The 27,924-nt window shown below is 45.3% G+C and overlaps 1 protein-coding gene across 1 annotated transcript; it reads right to left on the bottom strand.

The window, feature by feature from the left end:
- Positions 1 to 26,313, bottom strand: LOC144762720 (actin-binding protein WASF1-like). Its single transcript, XM_078647969.1, has 5 exons — positions 26,281 to 26,313; positions 25,696 to 25,865; positions 25,247 to 25,429; positions 19,622 to 20,253; positions 1 to 618 (listed from the first exon to the last, which is right to left on the bottom strand). The coding sequence occupies exons 1-5, from the start codon at positions 26,311 to 26,313 to the stop codon at positions 461 to 463; spliced, it is 1,176 nt and encodes a 391-aa protein (XP_078504095.1). The 3' UTR covers positions 1 to 460.
- Positions 26,314 to 27,924: the final 1,611 nt, after the last annotated feature.

The raw sequence follows: 27,924 nt of genomic DNA, 5'->3' as shown, positions 1-27,924 counted from the left end.
TAATTGGGCAGTGATATCTGACAGCGAGGTTTAATGTCACTAAAATGTTATAAAAACGGAATCAGCTTAAATAAGTAGAGAGCGCTGCTCTTGGAATTCAAACCGCAGTTGCCTTCATTATCCTAAAAATAAAAGTGCACAAGTAAGATATGTTGAGCAACAAACCAAAAAAAGATGGTCGTCTACACTACCAATAGTTTCCCATGCGTAATACTTAGTGGTCTATTTGAACAAAAAGTATGCTCTCCCAAGGGAAATATGCATGTAAAAACCACCATTAACATGTTTAGTATTTCAGTTGAGCTAACTTCTTGTAAACAGAGAAGTATAAAAAAATGTGGATTATTTTTGTAGTGTATCAGTAGAAATACAACACACTAAAAATGGCCGAACAGATTCAAACAAGTACTACAATGGACATCAGCATTCAAGTTCTGCACAGTACACCGATGGGTTCACTTCATTCCAGCCATTCCACCTCGTCGAACTCTGAATCGTCTTCGGAATCACTGTATTCCACAGCAATGCGGCGAGACAGGATGGTAGCCACGTCATTTTCAATGCGCTCATGTTTGGCTTCTTGCTCTCGCTGCTCTTCTACTTTGCGGAGCTGAATACCTGAAAAGCAAAAAAAAAAAATTACGTGGCTGACAAATTAAACACAAATAACTAGTCCAAATCCCGCAGTATTTCTTTCTAAAATGGAACAGTAAGAAGTTTATACTGAGACTAGTAACAAAAAAAGATTTTAGCAAAGAGAAAGAATTGTATGCAATCTCATATGACATCACAGTATACGAAAAAGTGACAGAAGCTTGACAACGTGTGACGCAATCCATTTGAGAGTCAAAATACATGAAAGACTGCTACACACAACATGGCATCGTTGCCATACAGTTGGCTAAGTATCGCCAGCAGAACACTAACACTTCTGGCCAAGCAAGGAACAACCGCTCAAGCTCATGATATGAATCAAATGGTAAAGTCCCATAGCAACTTCATCATGACACATAAAATGCCATTACATGATCAATCAATCAAACTCTATTTCTAAAGTGCAGCTTATTATCACCCGTGAGAGTATTCAGGGGCGGAGTAGTGGGTTTCAGTCAAAGAGCCAGGTCTTGAGTTTCTTCCTGAAGTCTGTCAGCAAGAGGGTGATGTTCAGAGGTGGGGGGAGATAGGCGTTCTAGGACTTGGTGGGGAAATGGGCGAATGATCGTCCTCCGGTGTGGCAGCAGGGATACGTGGTGTGCGAGAGTGAAGTGGGCAGAGCGGAGGTTTGTGGAAGGGTTGTGGTAGTTCAAGTGGTGATTCAGGTACATCGGTCCTTGGTCGTGGAGGGCTTTGCAGGCGTTGGTCAGTAGTTTGAACTGGCATCTTTCCTGGATCGGGAGCCACTGGAGGTCTCTCAGGTGCTGGGTGATGTGTGTTCTTTTGGGCAGGTTGAGGATCAGTCTGGCTACTGCATTCTGAATCGTCTGGGGGTATTCCCATGAGTTCACTGGTGGTGCCTGCATAGAGTACGTTGCTGTAGTCCAGGCCGCTGGTGAGGAGGGCCTGCGCCACTGTTTTCCTGGTGCTGATAGGGAGCCATTTGAAGATTGTGTGAAGCATGCGGAGAGAGTGGAAGCAGGCTTATATGACAGTGTTGACCTGTCGTTTCATGGAGAGTTCACTGTTGAGGATGATGCCGAGGTTACGTGCCTGGTCCTTCGGTTTGGGGGTGCGTCAGAGTTTCGATGGCAACCTGTGGTCGTTCCACGGACAGGTGTGGAGGCCAAAAATCAGCACTTCAGTTGTGTACGTGCTGAGCTTCAGGCAGCTGTCCTTCATCCAGATGGGGACGTTTCTCATGCAGTTGTGGAGAGCGAGTGGATGAGCTGGGTGAAGCAAAAAAAGTCACCATCACAACTATGACTGCCCAAATCATCACACTCAAATACCCCCTCCAAGAGCAGCAGGTGGACATGCCCTCATAAGGAGCTGCCTGTTTTGTCATGATCCATGAAGGTGTGTTGCTGTATATCTCCTGAGTGCCTCTTCGTCTGAAGGCCAAAGTGAGTCACATACTTGAGACTTTTGAAATATCAATTATCTCTGAAGAGGAGCAAAGAAGCTCGTCTTTGAGCACTCAAGCCTAGCTGCCTCTCCACATTCAGCGTCTATACCCCATTCTGGGTGGAAAAGGTTTAAGTGGATGTTTGTGGTGCCATGACCTTGGATGTTTACTACATTTGCTGCTCACTAGGAATGGGAGAAACAATGTGCAGAACAGAAAAATAACCATTCACACACACTGTCAGGAGACGAATAGGTTAGATCTGCAGGTTAGCACTGTAGACAGAACCATTAGGCACATAGAAAAACCAAGGTCCAATTTAGCAACTGCGTTCCCCCACAATAAATCCCCCTTCCTGCACCCCTACCCATGCTTAGAGTCCTTTCTCCAATATGATCTTTTTTATGACAAATACATTTATTTGACGTTAAACTGTATTGTTGTACAATGTGTCTCACTTCCACTCTACTAACAACACCTACACAGCTTTGGACCGGTCATTCCACTATGCTTCTGAACGTAAACAAAGAAGGCTTAAGAGTCCTGTTCTTGCTACAACAATTATAGGTGATCGACTTTTGATTTGCAAGTGATCTAAAGTACAAGAACCAATGTGACGAGTGCAGCTGTCGTGACTTCAAGGCACCCAAGAGCAAGACGAGAGATGGAGGAGTGCTCATATTATTTCTACTTGAGCACACAACAGTCGTACTGTGGGGATATGCAATTATTCAGCATGCTTCAGGCAAATGCAGAGAAACAAGAATTGCCCTTATCATATGCATACTGCATGGAAACAGAATTATAGGCCACAGATACCAACCGATTTTCAGTTTCCAAATGCTCCAATTTCCAAAATAGGAGCGTTTGTGGCTGTAAAATACTTGTTTCCATTGAAATTCCATTTTAGGAGTTGTTAAACTTTAACCGACAACTAAAATGGGATTGGAAATGGTTACCAATTTGTAGTTTGGAAGAGGTGTGTAGTGGACTGCGAACTGCAAACCTGTACTATAAGTATCAGTGGTTTTCAACTGGAATTCTGGTCGCAAACCATTGAAAAGTTATAGACTCTCAAATTGAGGTAGTAACACATTTTCAAAAGAGATCGTATCCCTTGTAGTCCTGATTCACATTGCTTACCAATTAGACTCAAATTCTAGATTACAATGGTATGTAGAAAATCCTGGCGTGGAATATGGTAATCTCCTTGGAGATGTTCAAGAACTAAGAAACCAATGGCATATTTTCAACACAGAGGAGGTGGCATTTCCTTTGTCAAGCATGTGCTGGCGAAAAAACTAGAATCCATGATTAGATGGGTACCAGCAGAAATATGAAATGTATCTTGATGAGAAGTAGTGTGCATACATTATCAGTGAAATAGGAAGCATCTGATTTTTTTGGGTTCACTTACAAAGGACATCACTGACAAAAAACACAACAAAATCAGCATTAGTAGTGGATAATAAAAAATTGGATTATGCTTTTTTTACGTATTTCACCAAAAAAGAACAGGCCACTAAGGGTCACCGGATGGGCAGGCAGGCAAACCTGCTGTGATTCATGGACAATGCAGCAAGCCACCTGCTTCCTGCCTTTTTTATCATTCGTAGGCAGAAACAGGGAAGCAAATGGAAGTAATTCAGGCAGAGATTGGCTATTGAAGAATAGGAAGGAATCGACCAAAACTATTGATAATAGTGTTCAACCCACTGGGTAAAGCTACTCCCTGAAGGTGAACGAAAGCATATCACTTACAGAGTACAGCAAAGTAGGTGATTGCCATAACTAACACTTGAGTTAAACAGGTAGAGACAATGTTCAATGAATTTGAAGATAAATGATCAATACACAATGGACAATAGAGCACAGCAATACATGGCTCATATAATCAATTTAATTTTCAAAAACATTTATGAGTGCTGTGTTGTCATGTCTAAGTTTACTGATATTATTAACCATGCAGTGTATGTGCTTATGTGTTCCATGCTAATATCTATGCTAATTACCACGCTGCTTGGTATCATTAAGGTCACTAAAGGTCAAGTTACTTACCTTCAGTAACTCCTTATCTGGCAGAGACATGATATAGCCGCATATACCTTGCCTTTGAATTTTCCAAGCATCAGACGGGGCCAGGAAGATTTTTCTTCGAGCAAATTCCCTTGCGTGCTGGTAGGTGGCGTTGGTCGGCTCCACGTGACGTCGGTGGCGTTGTCTCCGCTGCTGTGACATCCAACTCACCTATATAGGCACCACCTCGGCATTGTGAAGTCAGTTACTTTTCACGACTTTCCACGCCAGAGGAGCAGAGCCATGAAGTGCACTGACATTAGCGTGTTTCTGAACAACTAGGGCCCTGAAGGGGGGTCAGCATTGACCGTACAATGCTGTCTGCAGCTCAGGGAGGATGGGTGGGTAAGTAAAGAATCTGCGGCTAGATCAAGTCTCCACTAGATAAGGCATTACCAAAAGTAGGCAACTTGTCCATCTGCTAGAGACATCTAGCTGCAGATTCTTTAACTTTGAATAGATACCCAAGCAATACCACCCCAGAGGAGGAACTGCGGACAAGTTAAACCAGGTAGTCCAGCAGGACAGAATGGTCAAATAAGCCATCCCTTTGGACTTGACTGCCCGGGCAGTAGTGTTTGGTAAACGTGTGCAGGGTTGACCACGTTGCTTCCGGAGAAATGGCAAGGACTGGACCACCATGTTCAAATGCCGTGGTAGCAGCCTTCGCTCTGGTGGAAGCCTTCAAGAGGCTGCATCTTGTCCAGAGCGCAGCAACTTTTGACTCAGAGGATGCCCCATTGATAGTCCTCTTCTGCACCGCACAAGCTTTCTTTGATCCAAATAAGGGATGGTTGTCCACCCGGAACTCTTTAGTGCAGTTAAGGTAGAATGACAATGCTTTTTTTGGGTCCAGACGGTGGAGTCACTTCTCTTCTTTAGAAGGGTGCAGAGGAGCTTAGAAAGTGGACAAGGTGACCAATTGCCCCACATGGATTACTGTTACGACTTTCAGTAAAAAGGACCCTAGTGCTAAGCACTAACTTATTAGGGATGATGGTCAGGTAAGGCGGCTTGGATGACTGAGCCTGCAGTCCGCTCACTCTCCCGGCAGAAGTTATTGCTACTAGAAAGGCTGCTTTGATGGCAAACAGCCAGAGGGGACAGTTGTGCAGAGGTTTGAACAGAGCACACGTCAGGAAGGTGAGAACCAAATTAAGGTCCCACTGAGGCATGATGAAAGGGTAGGTGGAAACATATGCACAAGCCCGTTAAGAAATCTATTTTACGAGCAAGATGGCGGCTGTGTGAGTAAGCCGCAGAGCAGCAGTGTGGGCGAGGCGCAGTAATCCTCCCCTACCCCCCGTAGAAGCAGCGGCTCACCTGGCTGACTCCCGGTGAAGGAGAGCTGATGTTGTTTATTCCTTGGAGGTCCGGAGCGGTGAGCTTCGAGAGGAGGCATTCTGAGGCTACGGACGGGCTGCTGGCGTTCTGGGACCGGCGTCCGCGGCGCTGGGGGCGTGTCAGCTGCTGGCCGAGGCAGGTAGTGGGAGCCGTCGGAAGAGCAGCAGGCAGAGTTGCTCTGTCGATCAGTTTTTTTCGGCGGAAGCAGTACCCTGTGGCTACCATACTGACAATGGCCCCAAAAACGGCAGCAGGTGTATCAGCTAAAGCTGCAGCAACAGCAAAGAAGAAAATCCAGGCAGCCCAAGCGGCACAGGCGACGCAGGCAGCGCAGGCAGCCCCAGCTTTACCTCTAATTTCGGAGCAAGTACACCTAGGTTCTGAAGAGACATCTCTGTCCACAGGGGATCCGAAATTTGGTGAATATGGTGAACATGGTGAAACGCCAATGCCGCCCAAGAGAGGTAAACAGGTGACACAGCACCCCCGGCAGTCCCCTTCTATTTCGGAGCTGTTGATTCGTGGGGGAAGGAGTCAGAAGAACGCGGTCGTGGAGGCACCTCAACCCCCAGTCCAGGAGTCAGCGACACAGGAGGCCAAGGAGATTAAAGGATTAAAGGACATTAAAGGGCCAGGTACCAACCCTGCATCTATCCTCCTTCCGGATGAGGTAGAGGGGCTGGAAGATGTGATAATGTCAATTGCTGTGCGGGCAGAGGAGCAGGCTGAGGCAAGGGGACAAGAGGCAGCCTCAGGGACCCCGGTGGCTACAGGTACAGGTACTGATGAACAACTTGATGGGGCTGCATTCGATAATGCCTGTACTGCTGAATGATCAGCTGGAGGAGGCCACGGGGCAAGGTTTGGCGATTGAAGGGGGTACGGATAAAGTGAAGGAGAAAGAAATTACGTTATTGTGCCCCCCACTAGCCCAGCTCACTCTCACGGATGAAGGGGGTAAGGAGCAAGAGAAAGATAGCAGCGAGTGCTTCTTCCCGGTGACAGAGGATGCAGAATGGTCCGATGAGGAGAGGAGCTCCCAGGAAGGGAGCAATCTGGATTCTGATAGTGACCGTGATTTAGAACGGGACCCGCCCAGCACGGCCAAATGACCTGTTGGTCAGGGAGAGGCCCGTGCACATCAGATGCGGGATCTGACCTGGGACCACTCTTCAGCTACGCCCCTTCAGGGAAACCCTAACGCCGAGGCCCCATCATCGTACCCTCCATCATTGGATGTCATATATCAGACCATCCTTACGCATAGAGAAGAAGCTAGCCAGGACACTCGGAAGTCACAGGCAGCAATGCGTAAGATGCAGGGTGCTGTCAGAAAACTCTCTAAGGCATGCACTAATGTGGGGGATAGAGTCACTCATTTGGAGGAACGGATTGTGGCAACCGAAGCAGAAGTTGCAGCAGCATCATCATCCAAGGTAGATTCCCAGAGCGCTCAGGTTGTCGACATCCAGTGGAAACTGGAGGACATGGAGAATCGGTTGAGGCGTAATAACCTCCGAGTCCTAGGAGTTCCGGAAGGGGCAGAGGGCTCAGACATTAGGGTCTTTATGATCAACCTGTTCAAAACAGCATTCCCGGAACTATCTGAGTGGAACTGGGCTGCGGAAATGCAGAGAATTCATCATACTCCATTTAGAGCTCGCCGGGGAGCTGGAAGCGGCGATAAACCTAGGGCAGTCTTGATATTTTTTGGTAACTATGTTCTTCGGCAGATCATATCGGAAAAGGCTCGCCCCGATGCAAAAAGATCCAGTGAGGGGGTGTCTTTTTTTGTGAGACCGGACTTTTGTCACGCGGCGGTGGGGAGGCGGTGGAGACTCCGCCAGCTGATTAAGCCCTTTCAGGACAAGCACATTTAGGTTTATTTAGTGAATCCAGAGCAGTTCAAGATATTGAAAGATGAGAAGACTATATATTTTTAGTCAGAAGTTAAGGCAAAGGAGTTTTTGGACTCTCTGTGATTCAAATAAGTCTGACTGGCGGAGTATTAAGTCTGGCAAGGGGTCTAAAAATTAGAATGTGTTTGCTGTTCTATTTATCTGAATTGATTGGTTCAACAGTGGGTTTTTTCTTCTGGTTTCTTTTTTTTTTTTTTTTCCTTTTTGCTTTTTTATGTGTGTTTCTCGGGGGGACGGGTTGGGGGAGGTAAGATATGGTTCATATGATTGTTGTGTTTTAAAAAACAGCTGCGCCTATGCTCCACGCTGCTGCACACAACCATCATTAGCTCAGACCAAGGTCTGAGTGCTTCCAGTGGGAGGGGGGGTAAGAAGGGTGTGGGGTGGAGGAGGGGGGGTTCTCCGGGGGGGCACGGGGGGGGGGGTGAGGGGGGCAAAAAAGCTGAAAAAAATGAGAATTTGTGGTACAATGTTTTCTACAGCTCTGGTGTTCTCGGGAAATGGTATACTTGTTCTGGAAAAAGTTTTTTTTATTATTATGATGTACAGCTGAAAGTAAGGTTTTTCTTTAGCAAAAAGCATGGCAAGCCATAGTGTCCACCCTTTCCCTTGTCCCTCTCCACTCACTCCTACTTTTGCTAACTTTCAAGCAGTCTCTACTGACCAGATTGCCATGTTAATTACTTCAATCAAATCGGGATCCCCTCTAGACCCCTGTCCCCCTTCTATACTGAGTGCCCTCACTGAGGTTATTACTTCTCCACTCACCGACCTATGCAACTCCATCTTCCAGACAGGCATTTATCCTGAAATCTGGAAAAAAGCGGTCATCAAGCCCTTGCTGAAAAAGCCTTCCCTGGATCCAGAGGATTCCGCTAATTATCGACCTATTGCCTGCCTTCCTTTTCCGGCTAAAATATTTGAAGCTATTATGAACAAACAGCTCTCGGGTTTCATTAATTTTCATCAACTTCTAGATGATACCCAGTTCGGTTTCAGAAAGGGCCACGGTACAGAGACGGCTTTGATAAAGGCCTCGGATGAGATCCGGACTATAATGGACCAGGGTGGGGCAGCGGTCCTTATACTCCTGGATCTGTCCGCTGCCTTTGACACGGTCGATCATTCCATCTTGAACGACCGTGTCACAACCCTGGGGGTGACTCACCTTGCCAGGGACCTCATTGCTTCGTTTCTGGCCAACCGTACTCAGGCGGTAAAACTGGGCACTTTTTATTCGCCCAGCTTCACTCTCCCTTGTGGGGTGCCCCAGGGCTCCTCGCTAAGCCCCACATTATTTAACATATATGTGGCGGACTTGGCGAAAGTTATTAAAGCTCATGGACTCCGCTTAACCACCTATGCGGACGACACCCAATTGGTGTTGGCAGTGCACAAGGATGGACCAGCTGTGGCCGCAGGATTTCAGGAGGGGATGCTGGCCATTAGTTCTTGGATGTCAAGCAACTGCTTGAAGTTAAATTCGGACAAAACCGAGGTGATGACCTTTGGCAACCTTTCACCGGAATGGTCTTCCATCTGGTGGCCCAGTGAAATGGGTCCACCCCCCCACCCCGGTTGCCAAGGTCAGAAACCTCGGTATCGTGTTCGATGAGAAGCTGTTGTTCAAACATCATGTGAACGCGGTGGTTTCATCATCTTTCTATACGCTAAGGAAGATCAAAAAACTGTTGCCATACCTCCCTTCAGGGGCAGGGAAAACCTTGATCACCACTCTTGTCTTCTCTAAAATGGATTATGGCAACGCCCTCTTCCTTGGCACTCAAGAACAGATCCTAACGAAACTTCAATCGGTGCAAAATGCAGCGGCTAGAATGCTGCTAGGCATCCCTAACCGTCGTCCCACCTCTCTGGCTATTCGCCAACTGCACTAGCTAAGAGTCAAGAGCAGGATAAAGTTCAAGGCACTCTGTATTGCCTATAAGGCCATCCATGACTCAGGACCTAGGTTCCTCAAGGATGCCTTTCGGATCTATGCTCCTCAAAGGCCCCTTCGTTCGGCTGGTACCCATCTCCTCGCGGTCCCACGTACCAGAACCACTAGCTGGGGAGACAGACGCTTTCTAGTAGCAACCCCCAGGCTGTGGAACTCACTTCCCCTGTCCATCAAAACCAGTCCCACACTCATCATCTTTCGGAAACTCCTGAAAACCTGGTTATTTAATCAGTGAGTGATCTGGTAGGTCTTCATCCTAGGCAGTCTGATATGCGCCGAGACACTGTGCGCAATAAAAATTTCAAAAACATAAACGTATATTCAATAAATATAGGTGGGTTAAACGATTGGAGGAAGAGAGCAAAATTGGCACAGTTTGTGAAGACTGAACCTGTAGATATTTTGTGCCTTCAGGAAACCCATCTACCATAGGCGAAGAGGCAGCTGCTGAGGGTTGGAGGGTTCAATATCCTGGCATGTTCCGCCCAAACTTCAACAGTATGGGGGGTAGTGATTTTGGGGAAATCTATGCTGGGGGGGCAAAACGGGCTAAATCTGATACACTTGGTAGATGGGCCCTGGTGGAATTGGAGTGTGGTCTTACTATCTGTGGCATATATGGCTCAAATCAGGACGACCCAGAGGTTTTCGAAATTTTGGAGGAGGAACTGTCAACATGGACGATTCCCATACTGGTTTGCGGTGATTTTAATATTTCCATGGATCTCTCTGTGGGAAGTTCATATGCTGGCAGAAAACCAAGGGTATCTATGGCTCTCCGGTCTATGATGTTGTTGCATGGTTTAATTGATGTCTGGGGGCAAAGGAGCCTAGAGATCCAGGCTATACATACTTCTCTTATCCCCACCAGAGGTATAGTAAGCTGGATTATTTCTTAATATCATCCACAGAAATTAGCAAGATCAGTATTAGGAAACTTCCCAAGGTCCTCTCGGATCACAACCCGTTGGCAATTATATACAATGGTATGGGACTAGCTAGGAATTGTAGGAATTGGATATTCAATCGGAAGCTTCTGACCGATGTAGTTTGTTGAACATATGCAAAAATGGGCCCGCGAATTCTTTGATGCCAATCGTTATAGTGCATCAAGGAACTGTGTGTGGGATTCATTTAAAGCAGCATTGAGGGGGGAGGTTATTAGTTATTCTGCTCAGGTCAGGAAAAAAGAACAAGCCACCAGGGTCAAGCTTTTGGGAGATTTAGGTAAGGCGGAAGAACAACACTGCCAAGATTTAACCCAAGGAAGGGAAGGTAGAGAGAGCCAAACCAGCATCTGCCTAATTAAAGCAGAACTACAAAAACATTTTGCAGAAAAGGCGGCAGCGGAATATTGGACATATAAGAGGAGGGTGTATGAGACTGGGGAGCAGGCTGGAAAGGAATTAGCGCTAAGGATTAGGCAAGATTATACCAAGAATATAATAACAAGCATCCGCGAGAATGGACGTGATGTGGTGGAACCCCAGGGCATCCTCTCAGTTTTCGCAAATTTCTATCAAACCTTGTATAAGGAGGAAATGGGTGGGACATGCCCAACTGGCAGGTATCCGGATAATGGGCCTAAATTGGGACCAGCAGAAAGAGAAAAATTGGAGCTGGATATAACGGTGGATGAGATCCGCGAGGCGCTATCTGACCTGGATGCCGGTAAGGCTGCTGGGCCAGATGGCATCCCTCTCGAGATGTATAAGTGTCTCTTGGGAGAGCTGGTTCCAATACTGTTGGATCTATTTAATGGCATTATAGGTATGGGTAAGATCCCGGAAACATGGAAAGATACCAACATAGTAGTCTTCCATAAAAAAGGAAAGCCGAAGGAAAACCCTGGGTCATATAGGCCCATATCTTTGATTAATTCGGACAATAAGTTGTATGCCAAGATCCTGGCCATGCGGTTGGGGAGGGTCATTGGTGGACTCGTCTCCCCCTGGCAGCATGGGTTTATCCCCGGTCGAGGAACGGACCATGTTAGAAGAGCAATCTCGCTGTTTGAGTCCTATGCTGCTGGGGGGAGAGGAGTCGCCATGATCCTCCTCGACGCAGAAAAAGTGTTCGATCGCGTCAGGTGGCTCTACCTATGGGATGTATTGATGGAGAGAGGGTTTGGCCCAAAAATTCGGACGGCCGTAAAAGCCATGTATTGCGATCCAATGGCCCGAATTCAGCTGATGGGCCAGAGTTCGGACAGGATTAGGATAAGCAGGGGCACCCGTCAGGGTTGCTCCTGCTCACCTATCCTGTTTGCTCTGTATATTGACCCGCTGGTTAGGCAAATTCTCGAGAATGGGGGAATACAGCCAGCAGTAACTAATGGATTTGCTAGTAAAATATTGGCATACGCCGATGATCTGGCAGTGATTACACCAAAGCCAGCTGAGGCCATGCGGATACTGGTAGAGGTCACTAGGGAGTTTGGCATGCATTCGGGGTACTGCCTGAATGAGTCAAAAACCCAGGTGATCTGTTCAAAGGAGATTGTTAAAATCGATCAAAGATATGTTGATTCTGCCACTTATCTTGGGGTAGTAATTAATGCTGAAACAGGTTCTATTATTCAGGATAATTATTCCCCGCTCCTTAAAAAAATCGAACTGGATTTAAAGCGGATAGACTCATTGCACCTAACACTCATAGGGAGAGCCAACGTGTTAAAGATGACTATGCTGCCCAAACTCCTTTATCTGTTTAGATGTATACCCTATTTAATTGAGGATGAGATGTTAAAAAAGATCGAGTCTATCTTTAACAGTTTTTTATGGCAGTATGGTAAAACTAGGAGGGCAGCAAAATTTATGACACTCCCTCAGGAACGTGGAGGTTTGGCAATTCCAAATATAAGATTCTACCATTGGGCTGGTTTGTTGACTCAGATGTCTATATTATTTGAGTCAGTATCCAGTGGGAGATATACATATGATCCTACCTCCGATCTATATGTCTTGCCATCAATCTATGAACTACTGATGGGAAAGGAGGCCGTGGGGGTATTGTTGAGAAAAACCAGTCGTAGATTTTTTTTTAAATCCCGGTATAAGGCGGCGTTGAGCGCCTGGGATTTGTGGAAAAATCTGCAGCAACTGTGTCATATCCCTAAGATTAATCTATATACCCCGTTGTGGAACTCAGGGTATATACCAAATTTGAGTGTGGATGGGGCTTGGAAATGCTGGGAGCAGCTGGGTATTCGGACTGTGGGCGACGTGATGTTGAATGGAAGCACTGTTAGCTTCAATTGGTTACAAGAGAAGTATGGTCACCCCAGCGATCAAATCGTTAAGTATCTCCAAGTTTCACAAACAGTTAAAACTGTCATTTCTGATATCTTGCCCGGGCCATATTGCCCTGTGCTGGGGTATTTGCTAAGAGGAGGAGATAGGATTAGCAGTATATATCAAGCCCTTATTGAAAAATCCCCTGACGATTTTGAGAAACACGAGGCTGCCTGGGCAGTTAGACTTCAAGATCCGGATACTGACCTCGATAAAGCCTTGAGCTTGGATAAGCAGGGTACTTCGGTCCTCAAATCTGAAGGTTCAGCATTTTAAAACACTTTTTAATCTGTACTACACACCATCTAAGTTACATGATTGGGGCATGAGGATCGACAGTAACTGCCCTAGGTGCCAGAAAGGTCCAGGAGATCTTTTACATATGTTCTTTCACTGCGAGAAGCTTGGCGTGATAAAAATAGAGATAGAGAAATTTTTAGAGGGGCTACTAGGCTTAAAGATCTGCCTATCCCCGACAATGATGATCCTTGGGAGTGATAGTAAAACGGCCCTTATGAATAAAGAAACAGAGGCCTTTATCTTTTTAGCTGTTGCCGTTTTACGTATTCTACTTTCAGCCGCTTGGAAGGATCCAAATGCCCCAACCTTCCAAATGTGGCTGACCAGGCTTCTTGGTATTCATAACATCAAATCTACTCTATATTTCTATAAGGGTAAGAAAAGGCGTGATTTTGGTAATAAGATATGGGACCCCCTTAAAAACTGGAGGGAGGGGCAGTTATAATTAACCGGTGATGAGTCTCTTATATGTATATTTATTCTTATATGTAACCACCTATCTATTTTTATATTGAATGTCTGGTTTTATCTATGATGCTTTTTTGCTTATTGAACTTTATTACGAGATAATGGATTTTTCTTTATTAAGCTGTATCTGTTTTGTACCAATGAATTCTCAATAAAAAAAAAATTAAAAAAAATCTATTTTACAATAAGAGAATTAAATAAGGAGGGTTGGTCTGGCAGCCTCAAGAAGGCAGACAGGGCCGAAATGTACCCTATGAGAGTGCCCAGACAGAGCCCTGCTGGGCAAGGGTCACAATAACGAGAACGACTTGAGAGAAGGAAGCAGAAAGAAGATGATCAATGGATCTTTCTGTACAGTATTTTACACATTTTTGCCACTGGCAGGTTTACACAGTCTTGGTAAAGGGACATCTGGCTTCATTACAGTAATTACAGACTTCGGGAGGAAGGTTGAACGCTGTCAACTGCTGCCGCTCAATCTCCACACAAGAAGACAGAGTTAACAGGTTCCGGTGGAGGACCCTCCCCTTCTGCTGTGACAGAAGTTCCTCCCGAAGGGGCAGCATGATTGGAGGATCGATGCCCAATTGGAGAAGGTCAGGATATCAGCCTCTCCATGCTCTGTCCGGAGAAACAAGAATGACTTGGGCCCAGTCTCCTCCTGATTTTCTTGAGCACTCTTGACAGAAGTGGTACTGGCAGAAAGGCATACAGGAGGCCTTAGCTCCATACAAGATGAGAAGCGTCGCTGAGTGAGTGCTGCCTTGGAAACTCCTGTGCACAAAACTGCTGACATTGCGTGTTCTCAGCGGAGGCAAACAGATCTAACCAAGGCTCTCCCCACAGCTGAAAGAGACCTTGCTCCACCTCCAGATGGAGAAGCCTATTGTGATCCGCAAGTCATCGATGGCTGAGTTCATCTGGCATTGAGAGAACCTGCCAGGTGTTTAACCACCAGGAAAATGCCCCGCTGTTCCAGCCACATCCAGAGACACAGGTCCCCTTGACAAAGGGTCCACAAACCCACCCTGCTCTGTTTGCTGCAGTACCATCTGGCGGTGGTGTTCTCGGTGAACAGTTGAACCAGCTTTCCCTTGATCGTAGGAAGAGAGGCTTTAAATGGCAAGCGTTTCACTTGGAGCACCAGCAAGTTAATGTAGAGTCCGGATTCGGCCAGAGTCCTCTGATTTCCACTTCTCCCAGATGGCCGCTCCATCCCAGGAGTGATGCATTTGTGACTACTGTGTGGTCTGGATGGGGAAGGTAGAGGGGTCTGCCTCTGACCCAATTGCGGTCGGTTAGGCACCACTGCAGGTCCTGTGAAGTTCTCTCCGAGATCTGGACCATGTTGGAGCTATTCCCCCGATGCTGCTCCCACTGGAACTTTGAGTCTCACTGCAGAGCCCGCATATGCCATCTAGCATGTGTCACTAGCAGGGTGCAAGAGGCCATGAGGCCCAGCAGCTTCAGGGTAATTCTCACCAAAAAATCCAGGATAGAGGATGAAACATCGGTATCATAGCCTGAATATCCTGGACTCGCCGTTGAAGAGGACACGCCCGAAACTGCATCATAGTTGGAACAGTTCAATTAAACGGAGCATCTGAGAGGGAGTTAAGTGGGACTTTGGCACACTGATGGAGAACCCCAGTGAGTGCGGAAAGTTTGCAGTAGTCTGGAGGTGGGAGACAACAGCCTGGTGCACACTTGCCTTCAATAGCCAGTGTTCGAGATAGGTCTGCGCAGATGAGCTGCGGCTACCGCCATCATCCTGGTGAACACCTGAGGGGTGTTGGTAAGGCCAAAGGGGAGCACGGTGAACCGAAAGTGCTCGTGGACTTCTGTAAACCGTAGTTAGCCCGGATGGGCAGGCAGGACCGGAATGTGAAAATAGGCGTCCTGTAAGTCCAACGCCACCAGCCAGTCTCCTGCGTCCAGGACAGACAAGACCTGAGCTACAGTGAGCATCTTGAACTTTTCCTTTTTGAGGAAGTAGTTGAGAGCTCCCAGATCTAGGATAGTGTGCAGGACCTTTTCCTTCTTTGGGACCAGAAAGTAGCGTGAATAGCAACCACAGCCTACTTCTAGCGCTGATCCCTCTCTTGGGCAAGAGCGTAATGACTTCTTCCTTAATCAAAGCCAGGTCATCCTCAGTCAGCTAGTTGTAAGCTGGAGGTATGGCGGAAAGGTAAGTCTCGAAGGGGAGGGAGTGGCCCCTTCGGACTATCTGAAGAACCCACCTGTCCCACGTGATGTCCTGCCAGTGGTGGAGGTGATGGCTGATCCTGCCACCCACGATGTTGAAGGGCCAGACTAGGAGTGTTCGGAGCATGAGGTTGCAGGGGGGGGGGGGGGTGGACTGATCTTACCTCTGGCCGCCCAACCCACGGGGCTGGAACGAGCCACGTCCAGGCCGCACAGAGGTTGCTGACCTTATGCGGTCCTGCGGCTGGGGCATAGCTGGCGCAACTGAATGCCCCTTCCACAGACACGAAAGGGGAGAAAGGCAGACTGGGGACGAGTGGCAACTGAGAGGCCCTAAGATTTGCCCTTAGCCCGCGAGTCCTTAAAGTGCTCCAGCTCCATTTCCACCTCGTCCCTAAATATACAGTGCCATCAAAGGAAATGTCCATGAGAGAGGCATGGGCATCCACCAAAAATCCAGAAGTCCTCAACCAGGCATGGCATCGAACAGCTAACGTTGTTGAAATTGCTCTGCCTAGTGAGTCGGTTGCGTCGAGCACAAACCGGATTGCGAACTTTGTTGCATCTCTCCAGTCTGACACTACTTGGGAGAGGATGGACCGGGCCTCCTCCAGGACCAGTGGCAGCACTTGCGCAACCGATTCCCACAGAATGTGGGAGTAATGCCCCAATAAGCACGAGGTGTTCACGGACCGCAGTGCAAGGCTGGAGGAGGATAACATTTTCTTATCCCAACTATCCAGCCTCTTGAATTCTCTATCCCGAGGTGCAGAAAGGAGCGCACCTTGGGAGGTAGAAGCTTGTACCACCAAGCTCTCTGGGTATGGTGGTTGGTGAGGAAATTTGGGTCACCCAGTGCAGGGCGATGGCGGCGGGCAATTGGCCTATTCACAGGAGCCCCTGTGGCGGGCTTAGACCTGTTGCCCAGTAGGACATCAGTTAAGGCCTCGCTGAAAAGCAGCAAGGGTTCCGATGAGGAGACACCAGGCTGCAGAACCTCCGTCAAGATGTTCGTATTGACTGCCACAGAAGGGAACTAATGGTTCAGAACTTAAGCTGCCCCTCGCACCACCATAGAGTATGATGCTCCCTTCTCTGTAGCCACAGTAGGGGGAGAAAGCAGGCCAGTAGCTGGGGAGGTATCCTGTCCGAAGGCCTCATCGAGTTCCTCACACTAGTCTATGTTGTGGTAAGAGCTGGTCTTCAGAATAGGGCTGAGGAAACTACCCAGAACCTAAGGATTCTATCAGCACGGGCAGGCGCCGATCTGGCTCCAGAGCACCCGGGATAAGAATGAGGCTGGCATCTCCGGTGTGCGTGAGCGGTGCAGAGAGTCTCGGCATCAGGACTGGTGCTGGGGAAGGTCACAGAGGTACGACCAGTGTCTGTCCAGATCCATCACAGGATCGGCGTGGAGCAGGGGGGGATAGGCGCCAGAGTACCCTCTGAGCCTCCTGAGCCCAAAGGTGTGCCTGCAGGGTCAAGCTTCCCAAATATGAGGCACATGGGATCATAAAACTCCTTCAGCTGGAAGGGGTCGCTCTGGCTCCCATGAAGGCTGAAAAGAACGGAGCCGACTCTGGCACAGATTGTGAAGAACGAGGCCTAGAAGAAAGAGACTTAGAAGAACGAGGCCTAGAATACCAAGGCTCAGCCGTCACATCAGCTGATGGATGGGGAAAAGTCGAAGCACGCTTTGACTTCTTATGTTTCTTGTGCTTCCTACCTGACCGACTCAAAGACTTTGAGTGGGAGGATGAAGACTTGGGGCTCCTGGAGCGGTGCCCAGACCTTCCTCTCCACCGGCGAATGCTCCAGGGTGAACAAAGTGGTGGCGAGCCGCAAGAAGCTTTAGGGACTGTTCCCTCAAAGCTTTCGGAGCCATGGCCTGGCAGTTAGAGCAAAACTTCGAGTTGTGGTCGCGCTCTAGGCACCAAAGACAAACCGTGGATCCATCTCCAACAGCTCTCCACAGATCTTCACTGGCTGACGCAGAAAGAAAGGAACTGACGTCAATGTGCCGAGGTGGTGCCTATCTAGATGATGCCATTAAGATAATGGGGTATCCCAAAAAGGTACAGGACCTGGGTATTGCACGTTATTAGAATACAGTGGTCCAAGACCTCTATAGTTATCAAAGCTGAATTCATCAGTAGATATTTATTAATTCAAAAAGATTTACGAGCGTATATAGATTGATCAGCTCTACCCAATAATGTATATGTTCAAAAGACAATATAATATTCTGGGCATAAAGATAAGCAACAGTATCAATAAAGCAGTATTTTTAATTCATTGCTTCTTGGTCAAACAAATTCCAAAAATTCCAAGCTGCAAAGCATTACAACTCATAAAGGTTGCCCCAAGTGGAGCGTGCAACATAGCAAAGAAGTGCAGAAAGAGTGTATATCGTGATTAAGAAAGAAAAAAAGAATTCGAAATAGATGGTGACATAAAGTGTTCAAATTATTAAACAACACAGTAACGGATCCTCATTAACCCATCCTGCGAAACCTGACCACCTAATTGTTTAGAAGAGATTTCTCATATACTTTCAGGATGAATATATCATACATTTTTGCACATAAATACAAAAAATGGTAGCAGGGTCCAGGTTATTTATATATACAGCGTCGACGTTTCGACTCGTCTTATGGCCTTGCGGTCATTTTATGCCTGGGCCATGCGAGTCTTCATCAGGATAATAAAAAGGGCAACCAGGGGATTATAGATGTCCCCTGAGCGGTGTAAAGTGGTGAGAATCCCACGTAAAAGACAGGCGGTTCTCTATCCTTGTGAACTCCAGAACGAATCCGAGTTAGATTGATTAGAGGTTGATGGATGTTACCCTGTGAATGGGTTCAGTCAAATTAGAAAATGTCCTCCTCAACGGTTTATTTTATAAGCCCATATCGAATTTGTAGTAGGTGCTCCAAACCTTCCAGCAAGAAACTCAAGCAACGTATGCGTCTGCTTGAAAGGGAACCAGTCACGTAGGCAGCATGAAGACTCGCATGGCCCAGGCATAAAATGACCGCAAGGCCCTAAGACGAGTCGAAACGTTGACGCTGTATATATAAATAACCTGGACCCTGCTACCATTTTTTGTATTTATGTGCAAAAATTTATGATATATTTATCCTGAAAATATATGAGAAATCTCTTCTAAACAATTAGGTGGTCAGGTTTCGCAGGATGGGTTAATGAGGATCCGTTACTGTGTTGTTTATTAATTTGAAAATTTTATGTCACCATCTATTTCGAAATTCTTTTTTTCTTTCTTAATCACGATATACACTCTTTCTGCACTTCTTTGCTATGTTGCACGCTCCACTTGGGGCAACCTTTATGAGTTGTAATGCTTTGCAGCTTGGAATTTGTTTGACCAAGAAGCAATGAATTAAAAATACTGCTTTATTGATACTGTTGCTTATCTTTATGCCCAGATTATTATATTGTCTTTTGGACATATACATTATTGGATAGAGCTGATCAATGTATATACGCTTTTTGAATTAATGAATATCTACTGATGAATTCAGCTTTGATAACTATAGAGGTCTTGGACCACTGTATTCTAATAACATATCTAGATGATGCGGCGTCACAACAACGGAGATGATGCCGACAATGTCACGCGGAGTCGACCGACCCCACCTGCCGGCGCGCAAAGGTATTGCTCTAAGAAAAACATTCCAGATCCAATCTGACACCTGGGAAATTCAAAGATAAGGAATCTGCGGCCTTACGTCTCTATCAGATAAAGCCACATAGCCCTCAATCATTCAAAACTAGCTAAATCCCCTTATGTTTAGTTGTTTAAAATAAGGATGTATGAGAGAAGAACAACACTTCAAAAAAAATACACAGGAAGTCCCAGAGGAAACCTCAAAGAAAAGAGAGGAGTAATGATTCCTCACATAAAAAGAGGGCTAGCAAAATGACAATACATTAGAATAGTGGCAAAGAGGTACAAGTAGACCTCCAAAATGGTTACCTTTCCGTATTGCTTCCAGGAGAACACTTCTGGCATCGCTGATAACAGGCAGAGTGGATGGATGGCGCTTCGTATCAGAAACAGGGGTAAACTGGGATGGAGGTGATGGTGGCATTAATGGGGCATGAGGACCAGGGACAATAGATTTGAGAGGCTGAGAAACAGTAGTTCCTGTAAGAGGAGAAGAAGGTCGAATGCCAGTAGGAGGCAATGGAGGGGGTGGTGGGGGTGGTGGAAGCCCTTGTACTTCGCTCTGTGGAAGTGTGTGACCTGGCACATTTTCGCATACTGGAGTAGCTCTGGTAACCGGAGGAGAAGGTAGTACCAGAGGGGGTGCAACTGGAGGAGGCGCTGGGTGAAGGACCCCAGGAGCAATCTGGAGGGGTGTTGGGGGTGGTGGAACTGCTGGGGCTTGCAATACAGCTGACAATGGAGGAGGCGGTGGAGGAACTGGGGGAGGAGGAGTGGAGGTCATTGTAGACCTCAGTGAAGATGCTGACAAAGCTGACGGGAGAGGCGGTGGAGGAGGTGGTAGAGGGGGCGGAGGCGGGGGAGGAGTAGGGCTCATAAATACTGCTGTTCTGCCAGAAGCTGGAGACTGTGGGCGGTTGTCCATCAAACCTGAGTTGTTGCTGATAAATAAAAGAAAGAAAAGAATTTTGGTAAACAAGTAACATCTACAGTCATATTACATGTGGCTAAAAATGAGCAGCTATGACTACCTGCAACTATGTGTACTTGGCTGATTTTCTCTGCACAAAAGAGCTTACTCAACAGATGTGGCATAATGCAGTGAACATTTTTTTTAAAAATGGGACAAAACCCAATTGCAGTAATGCATGCCATTAAAAGTAGTTTAACTGGAGGAGTTTCCTACTTCACAGACCGAACCGACATGCACAGAGTGGGAAGTCCTTTACATAAACTCTCAATTTACAGTTTTATAGAACAGCCCCCAAATCGCAAGCAGCAAGCTGTTATTGCAACTGTATCTCCTGATGCTGAATGGTGATGGTTTCTGCAGTTCAGAATTAGTCACATGCCAAGCAATGCACTAAAGATCACTCCCTGATTATAGGCAACCAATAATTTGCGCTTCACCAAGCCAAGCAAGTACAGATGCTCTGGGCCAGGAACAGCGAGAGGTTTCGATCGATTAGCAAGCCGGATACATGGTACACACTTAAAAAGGAAACAGCAGCTAAATACCTCTGTTGAGATAACTAGGACCCTCTCATGCTTTCATGGCCACTAAACACAGACCAGCCTGTGTTCCACACACAGAAAATATACACACAAGTCACAGTGAACTGATGTTTGTTCTATGATGTACCAAAGGTGATTTGTGCTTTATAAACATAACTGTCAAATATGAATAACTAACTTGATGTCACAGTCTTGTAGCTATAAAGTGCTGCAACACACCTCTATATACTACTGAATGTGATTTATTTCAATTGGAGCATGCGAATGAAAAAACATAAAGGCAGCCATCGATAAGATAAAAGACACGCCTGAAACTAACCTCTGTGACTATGAGAACTTAACTTCAGCCATTTTCACCAGACTGTAACATTAAAGGGAGGTCTAAATAAAAACATCAATAACTGGTTTGATTAGGACTGTTGTTTAAATTGCAGGGAATTAAAAAGGGCACTGAGACACATTAGGAAACGCAATCATGGAACTGAAGAAAATCGAACAGTCTAAGAAAGTGTGCCAATCAGTATTGAAAGATACGTTTGTGATTAAAAGGAAAAGGTCTGCTGCATCTTTTAACTGGTAGAAGATGACTGAGACCATCAAGCACAAAGACCAAAAGTTATTTTGAAAACTAGAAGCTGATGGCCTCACAGTGCGAAGACACCACTGTGCCTCACAGGTTGCAAATTCACAGTGGGAGTTACCTCTACACAAATGAAACGGCCTATCATCTGCGTTGACTGATTTGAAAATGTGATTATATTTGACAAGTAACCTGAATGGGTAAAGATTAGTCCAGAAGAAATTATGGAGGTTCTCTATGCGATTCATGCAAGCAGGGTGGCAGGACCTGATGGGATCTCAAAACAAGGTTTATGTGAAAGCCTCTTAGTATGGCCAAACTTCCTATCTCCATATTTCAATCACATTGGGAAAATAGGAAACTCCTGCGATGGCTCTTTAATTACACCATTTTTTTCAAAAAGGGACCCTAACAATTCCACTGCATACCAACTTAAATCATTGTTCGACTCATCTTCTAAAAGAAATGCTTACATATTGTTGCTAGAAGTCAAAGACTACGAAACAACAAATTCCTCAATACCCAAGGCTCAAGCAGGGTTTTGACCGGGGCAATCACCACTCATCACATTTTTATGTTGAATTTCATTTGTCAGAAAGCAGTTTAAGGCAGTTTGTATGTATGTTTTGCTGATTTTAAATTCATGTTTGGTGTAGAGGAACGATGGGACCTTTGGGGCACGCTAGCAAGGTAAAATCCCACAAGGCCTGTTTGAGCTTTTAATTACACTTCATATGAATGCATGGGCAAATGGGAAGCAGGTTGCAAAACCCTCAACAAACATGGATGTTTCAGGGCAACCCTTTTGTTTTCCCTTTTCATCCAAGATTTAACCTCTTCTTTAAAGAAAGATATTTGAAACCCACCAGTCATAAATTGTGTACCGGTCAATGAATTATTGTACAAAGACCTTCAATATCTACACAAAAGCAAGTTTAATTTTGGAATTTCATCCAATCTGGCTTTTGTTCACAGCTCCCACCTACACAGTGAGTCCTTCTCAGACTGGGAGTTCAACAAAATCCGTATTCTATACTGAGACTGAAGCGACTGTTTTAGCAAAGTGCTGCTGTTCTTCTCAGAGACCTGAGTTTTTTGTGGCATTATGTGGTTATGCCCGGTTCTTTAAATCTTTAACAGTACATTATTCAAAACCTTTATTAATTGAAAATAACTTTGCACAGTTGCAGCCGCTGTCAGTTTTTTAACTGAATTTAGCTAAGTAAGGTTGGCAATAGCGATCACCTTATTATTGAAAGTCTTTAAGAAAACTGTGGTCTGATATTTGTTTGTTTTATGGATATGACTCTTAATATGGTTTTATGATTTTTAACTGTATTTTAATGTCTTTTAATGGTGATATAAAAAGTATGGATTAATAAGTCTAACTAAACTTCATTTATACACAGTGATCAAGATCACGTGGTTCCAAATGATTTTGGCTTCAAAGAAATGTCATGAAGGGATCCAACACTTGAAAGAAAAAAAAAAGACGGGCACTCATGCAAATCGGCACTTATGCTAAATGACGGCTATCATTACTGTGTGGTTACTACATGCATTGACGGACATCCGATATTTGATCTAGGGTAATTTGCTGTCTCACACCACATAGACTGCCTTTGATACGTAGTCTATTGCTTCCAGAAACAACAGCCACAACTTTTATTTTGAAGTAGAAATAGTGTGTGAGCTTCAAAAATGTCTCCCGACCACCACCTATTTAAACCAGCGATTTTCCTTTTTAAACAATCATGAATTTTATCCCTTGTAATATTCAACATGTCAGACCAGACCTGACATATTACTGGCCATGCAAATTGTTTTAGGAAGAAAACTATCTCACAAAAAATCTGGGATGAAAAAAGAAAGCTATTTCCGAATACAAATGAATGCTTTAGTAGGTCAGATCACGCAACTTATTTCAGAACTATGCAAGTATTAGCACCTATCTAGTCAAAAGTTGCATTATATATCACTGTAGCAATTAAATGGTCTGGAAGTTTCCAAAACTACCTTCTCTTGAGAAAGTCATCCTGAACAAGATGTCACAACTGATCAAACCTAATTATAAGGAATAAATGGCATTTTTATTTAACAAAAGAATAATGTAAATTTTGCTATGTGGAAAGGGTCATATAGTTTTGAAATTCTAGGTGGGTAAAACCATTTGTTTATGTACATCAAAGTTTCAAATTCCATATATTGGATCTGACGCAGCAAGGAAGCGCACTTGTTTTTATTTTGTTGCAGTTGTTTGTGGACTGTGTTTAGAGAATAAGTGGGGTTTCATTGTTTGCACAATTCAAGTAGATTTCTATTTGGGGGACCGCGTTCAAGGAGGGCTCACAAGATGCTAGAGCGGAGACAATGTGATGTCCTACAATGGTTAACAAAACAACTAGGAGCACACAGCGCCACCTCTTAAGGCTTGCTAAAGTAACTAGGTGCAATATTTCCACCACATCTATATCTCACATTTCAACAATGGAGCAGAGCGATAGGTAAAGTAACTAGGTGCAATATTTCCACCACATCTATATCTCACATTTCAACAATGGAGCAGAGCGATAGGTAGGTACATACGCTTCTAAACTTCTTAGGCAGTATTTAGCATGGAGGAAGGGCATACCGTGTCTTCATTAAAGTTAAAGGGATGGGTCAAATTGCCAAACAGATGCTCTTACTCTGGCTACACTCAAAGTACCTTTGATTGTCCCTTGCACACTACTGGTTTCGACCCATAAATATATTCAATGAAACCTGTAACATTTTATATAATATTATTTTCGTGTTGTAGTATCTTTTTATAGTAGTGGCCCGTTAAAGTGAAAAGTTACAATCAGGAAGTAACTCCTCTTTTCTCACAGAACACTAACAAGAAACTGCTAGTGCAACATGAACTTTCTATTACATTTTTCCTATTTTATGCTACTGCCCGCTCTTTGGCCGCTACCAATGGCTCTTTAACTAACCAAGAGACACTACAAAGACCTGCTCGGCTATATTCTGTTTAGTAACCTTTAATACTGTGTTCCAAACTATTGCTGCCTCAACGGTTAAAGATAAAATGCACTTGCATCCTTAAACCTATGCTTAGGCGTCTACCTTTAAGTAGAGTCTACGTTTGCAGCAACAATGCATTTTCCATGATTAAAAAAAATACTACTTGAGTGAACTTAACATGCTGCTTCAAAGAAAAAGAAAGCATGGCAAAAAAAGTATTTTTAACAAAAAATCACTATCGGCATTTCAGCCAGCTTCAATGTATAGGAATGGCGGTAATTTTAATGCACCTAGCGAATTAGCAAATTGTGAAATTATTTCAGAGAGCTTACTTTTAATAAAACCGTTGCTATAAGAACGCTGCGTAGTAACATATGTGGTGTGCCGATTTTGCTAGATTCTGGCTTGAAACTGCATGGTTGATATCAGCTGCGGGCAAGCCAATCAAAAGGCAGCATTTTCGTACTGCACAGGTGTATGATTTGCAAATGGGATTAGGTTATTCATGATGGACTGAGACATCCTCTTTAACAAGTACGACTAAACAGATACAATTATGTCCTTGTTTAACTTCAAAGAGGACTCCAAATATGGCTGCCCACTCTAGAGAGTAAACACAAGAATACAAATAAATACTTATTCGTATGCAGGTGCAGTCGAAATCTCAATAACTTTCTTTGCTGATTTACTAAGAAAGATTGAAACGCTATGCATCCTCAGCTGGTTCCCTTTAGACCCGCTGATTTTTCAGAAACAAATTCATTTTGAACATCGGTTAAAATGAATTCTGATACCTTTTAACAAAAAGGCCCAATCCCCCTGGCCAGCCTTACCTAATACCGGGAGGTAGGGCTTTCCCATCCCCAGCTCCATGAACTGGTGGAGGTGGTGGTGGTTCATGAGGTCTCACTAATATTCGGTCATCCGTTCTGTTCAATAGTTCAGACATCTGACTATATGGCAATGCTGCGAGGGAGAAGGGACCATCTATGTGATGATCTCCATAGGACTGATTTCTAAGAAAGAAAAGAAAATAATATTTTTCTTTTAATACATATCTTTAATTAAAGAACTACACATGAAAAAAGTGACCTAAACCATGCATGCTTAAGCCCAGAATCTAATATGCCATTTTTTCCCACTATAGAGAAAGGGAGGGACATCATGACCCACTCTAGGCTTTGCTTGCAAGTTTTATGGTCCTTTCCCATGCTGAACAATGTCAATAGATAGCATGTTACATAGAGAGAGAGACACACACGTATATACACTCACAACCAACCTGGATTCATAATGTGAAGTTGGGCCATTCATAATTTCATTGTGTTTGTGTAACAGCTCTTCGTCTTCCACTAGCTCTAGACCATGGGCTAGTTTCTGCCACTCTCTCCGTCTGTCATGAGGTGCCCGAGGAATCTTTTCTGGCTCATGAGGACGATCTAAATTCTTTTGCTGCAAAGGAGAATAAACAAACACTGAAGCGTGATTTGATAGCAAACGCAAATAGACTACCGCAGCTCAGCATCCCACATCGCTATCGTGCCAGCAATGTGGTGGTCATACAGCCTAAATATCATAAATTCATCTTGTTGATGTTACCCCAGATATCCTGTAGTGATTTCAACACGTCCCAAATCAGGGCCCAGACCTCATCCTTTCTCCAGCCCTTGTTTCGGAAACCATTGCATGGGTCTCATCACAGAAGCCATCTTGACAGACTTGAGTGACATCTTCAATGCTGGAAGCCCAGTCCAGCCCTCTCTACGCTAGCCAACTGTTAGGATCAAGAATTCGGCCTTGGTGAGGGCTCAGATACTCAAAAGGCGCTACAGCTCCATGCAGTGAAATACTGGTGTTACGGGGATACTGTTTGATCCACAAAACTTTTTACTGCCCTCATTTTACCCCTTCCTTCCGTAACTGCTTTGTGATCTTTCCTTGCCACTTCAGCACTTTGCCATGAACTTAAAGTAGCATAAAGTACTCTACATATAACCAAAAACCCTTTGGAGGAGTTATTTCACATGGTATTTTTACTGACGTTGTTATAAGATATACTTTAACTTACAAAATACAGTAAATACTAAATAAACACTTAGATCTGTAAGCAACCACATACTAACATGTAAAGCGTTCCGTCCAGCCTTTAACCTGCCACGAAACAAATAACCTGTTCAGTCCCAAAGATGCTTTATTACACCAATTAAACCTGAGAATGGAAGACCAACTGCGAATATTATGTCCTAAAACATATTTAAGGGATGTAATTTCTATGCGCGAGGTAGGAAGTAGTTACTTCTCCCTAATAACAGTCCAAGATTACCTGCCATGTATGTTCACCAAATGTTAATTATGCAAGTGAGTACTAAATCTGCTACAAGCAAGTTGTCAACATCTGAGGCAGACTAGGATTTGAAAATTTAAATTTTAACAAGAGTTAGTTCATGATTGGAGTAGAGAATTAGAAAATATGCTGCAAAATGGATGTCTGATAATTAAAGGTAGACATGTTAGGTGGCAACGTCAAACTTCAACAATCTGAATATTGAGCTGATCAGATGCTAAACAAACTCTCAAACATTTTTTGTGTTTCAAGTTCAACACTAAATATGCCTTTGTACATTTGGATATTGTAACGGGGGAGGCATGATACAGGTTTCCCCGACGAACGCTGCCACCTCGTGTGGGTATTCACCTTGTGACCCCACCCTCCTGTCTTTACAGCCTTCCCCACCACAGGTATGGACAGTGCCCGAAGAACGTTACAGCTGTGATGCCGATGAGGACGACGACTGGCCCTTTAACTGGAAGCGGACTAGCGACGAGGAGGAGCCACGACACACCTTAAATCCATCAGGTGAATGCAGTCAGGTGTGCTTGTACACCGGAGGAGAGGACAGCGAGTGGAGAGGAGCAGCGTGGAGCGAGAGGAACGAAGCAAGAGAGGAGAGCAGAGAACCCGGTATTCCATCTACGGAGGAGGAGGAGGAGGCGCGGAGAGAACCGTCCGCGGCGCGGGAGCCTGGAGGCCAACGGCAACACGAGCCGCCCAGCCGCACGCCAAGAGGTGTGTGGCTCTCCAAGGTACGTAATCGTATCACGGGCTGGGTTAGGAGAAGAGGCGGGTCAGTAGAGTAAACGGATTCCCTTCGTTCCCTGGAGTACCCTTCCTGCACTTCCCCACTCCCTCACTTGCTGTAAATAGTCACCGTTGGTGCCCGCTCACCCCCTTCCCCATTTGACTGTGTTGCGAGATAAACGTTGTACTGATACGCCCTCTCTTGTGTCTTCTACCGAGGCGGAGTGGACCACCAACACGGAGACGGGCCAGGAAGAGACGCGACGGAGCCCCATCCGGAGGAAGGAGAGGGAACCCGGAGAAGACGCCGAGCCGAGCGAAGCCGATCCCCGAGAAGGGCACCTGTTAGGAAAACTTGTACTGATTTCTTGTATCAGCAAATAAAACCCGCAAGAACTAAAACTCGCCTCCTGCCCCTTTCTACCCTCCCCG

This window comes from Lissotriton helveticus, chromosome 6 (assembly GCF_964261635.1).
Source record: "Lissotriton helveticus chromosome 6, aLisHel1.1, whole genome shotgun sequence".
Lineage (NCBI taxonomy): Eukaryota > Metazoa > Chordata > Amphibia > Caudata > Salamandridae > Lissotriton > Lissotriton helveticus.
The sequence above is the reverse complement of the archived record's forward strand: the minus strand, read 5'-3'. Positions and strand labels throughout refer to the sequence as shown.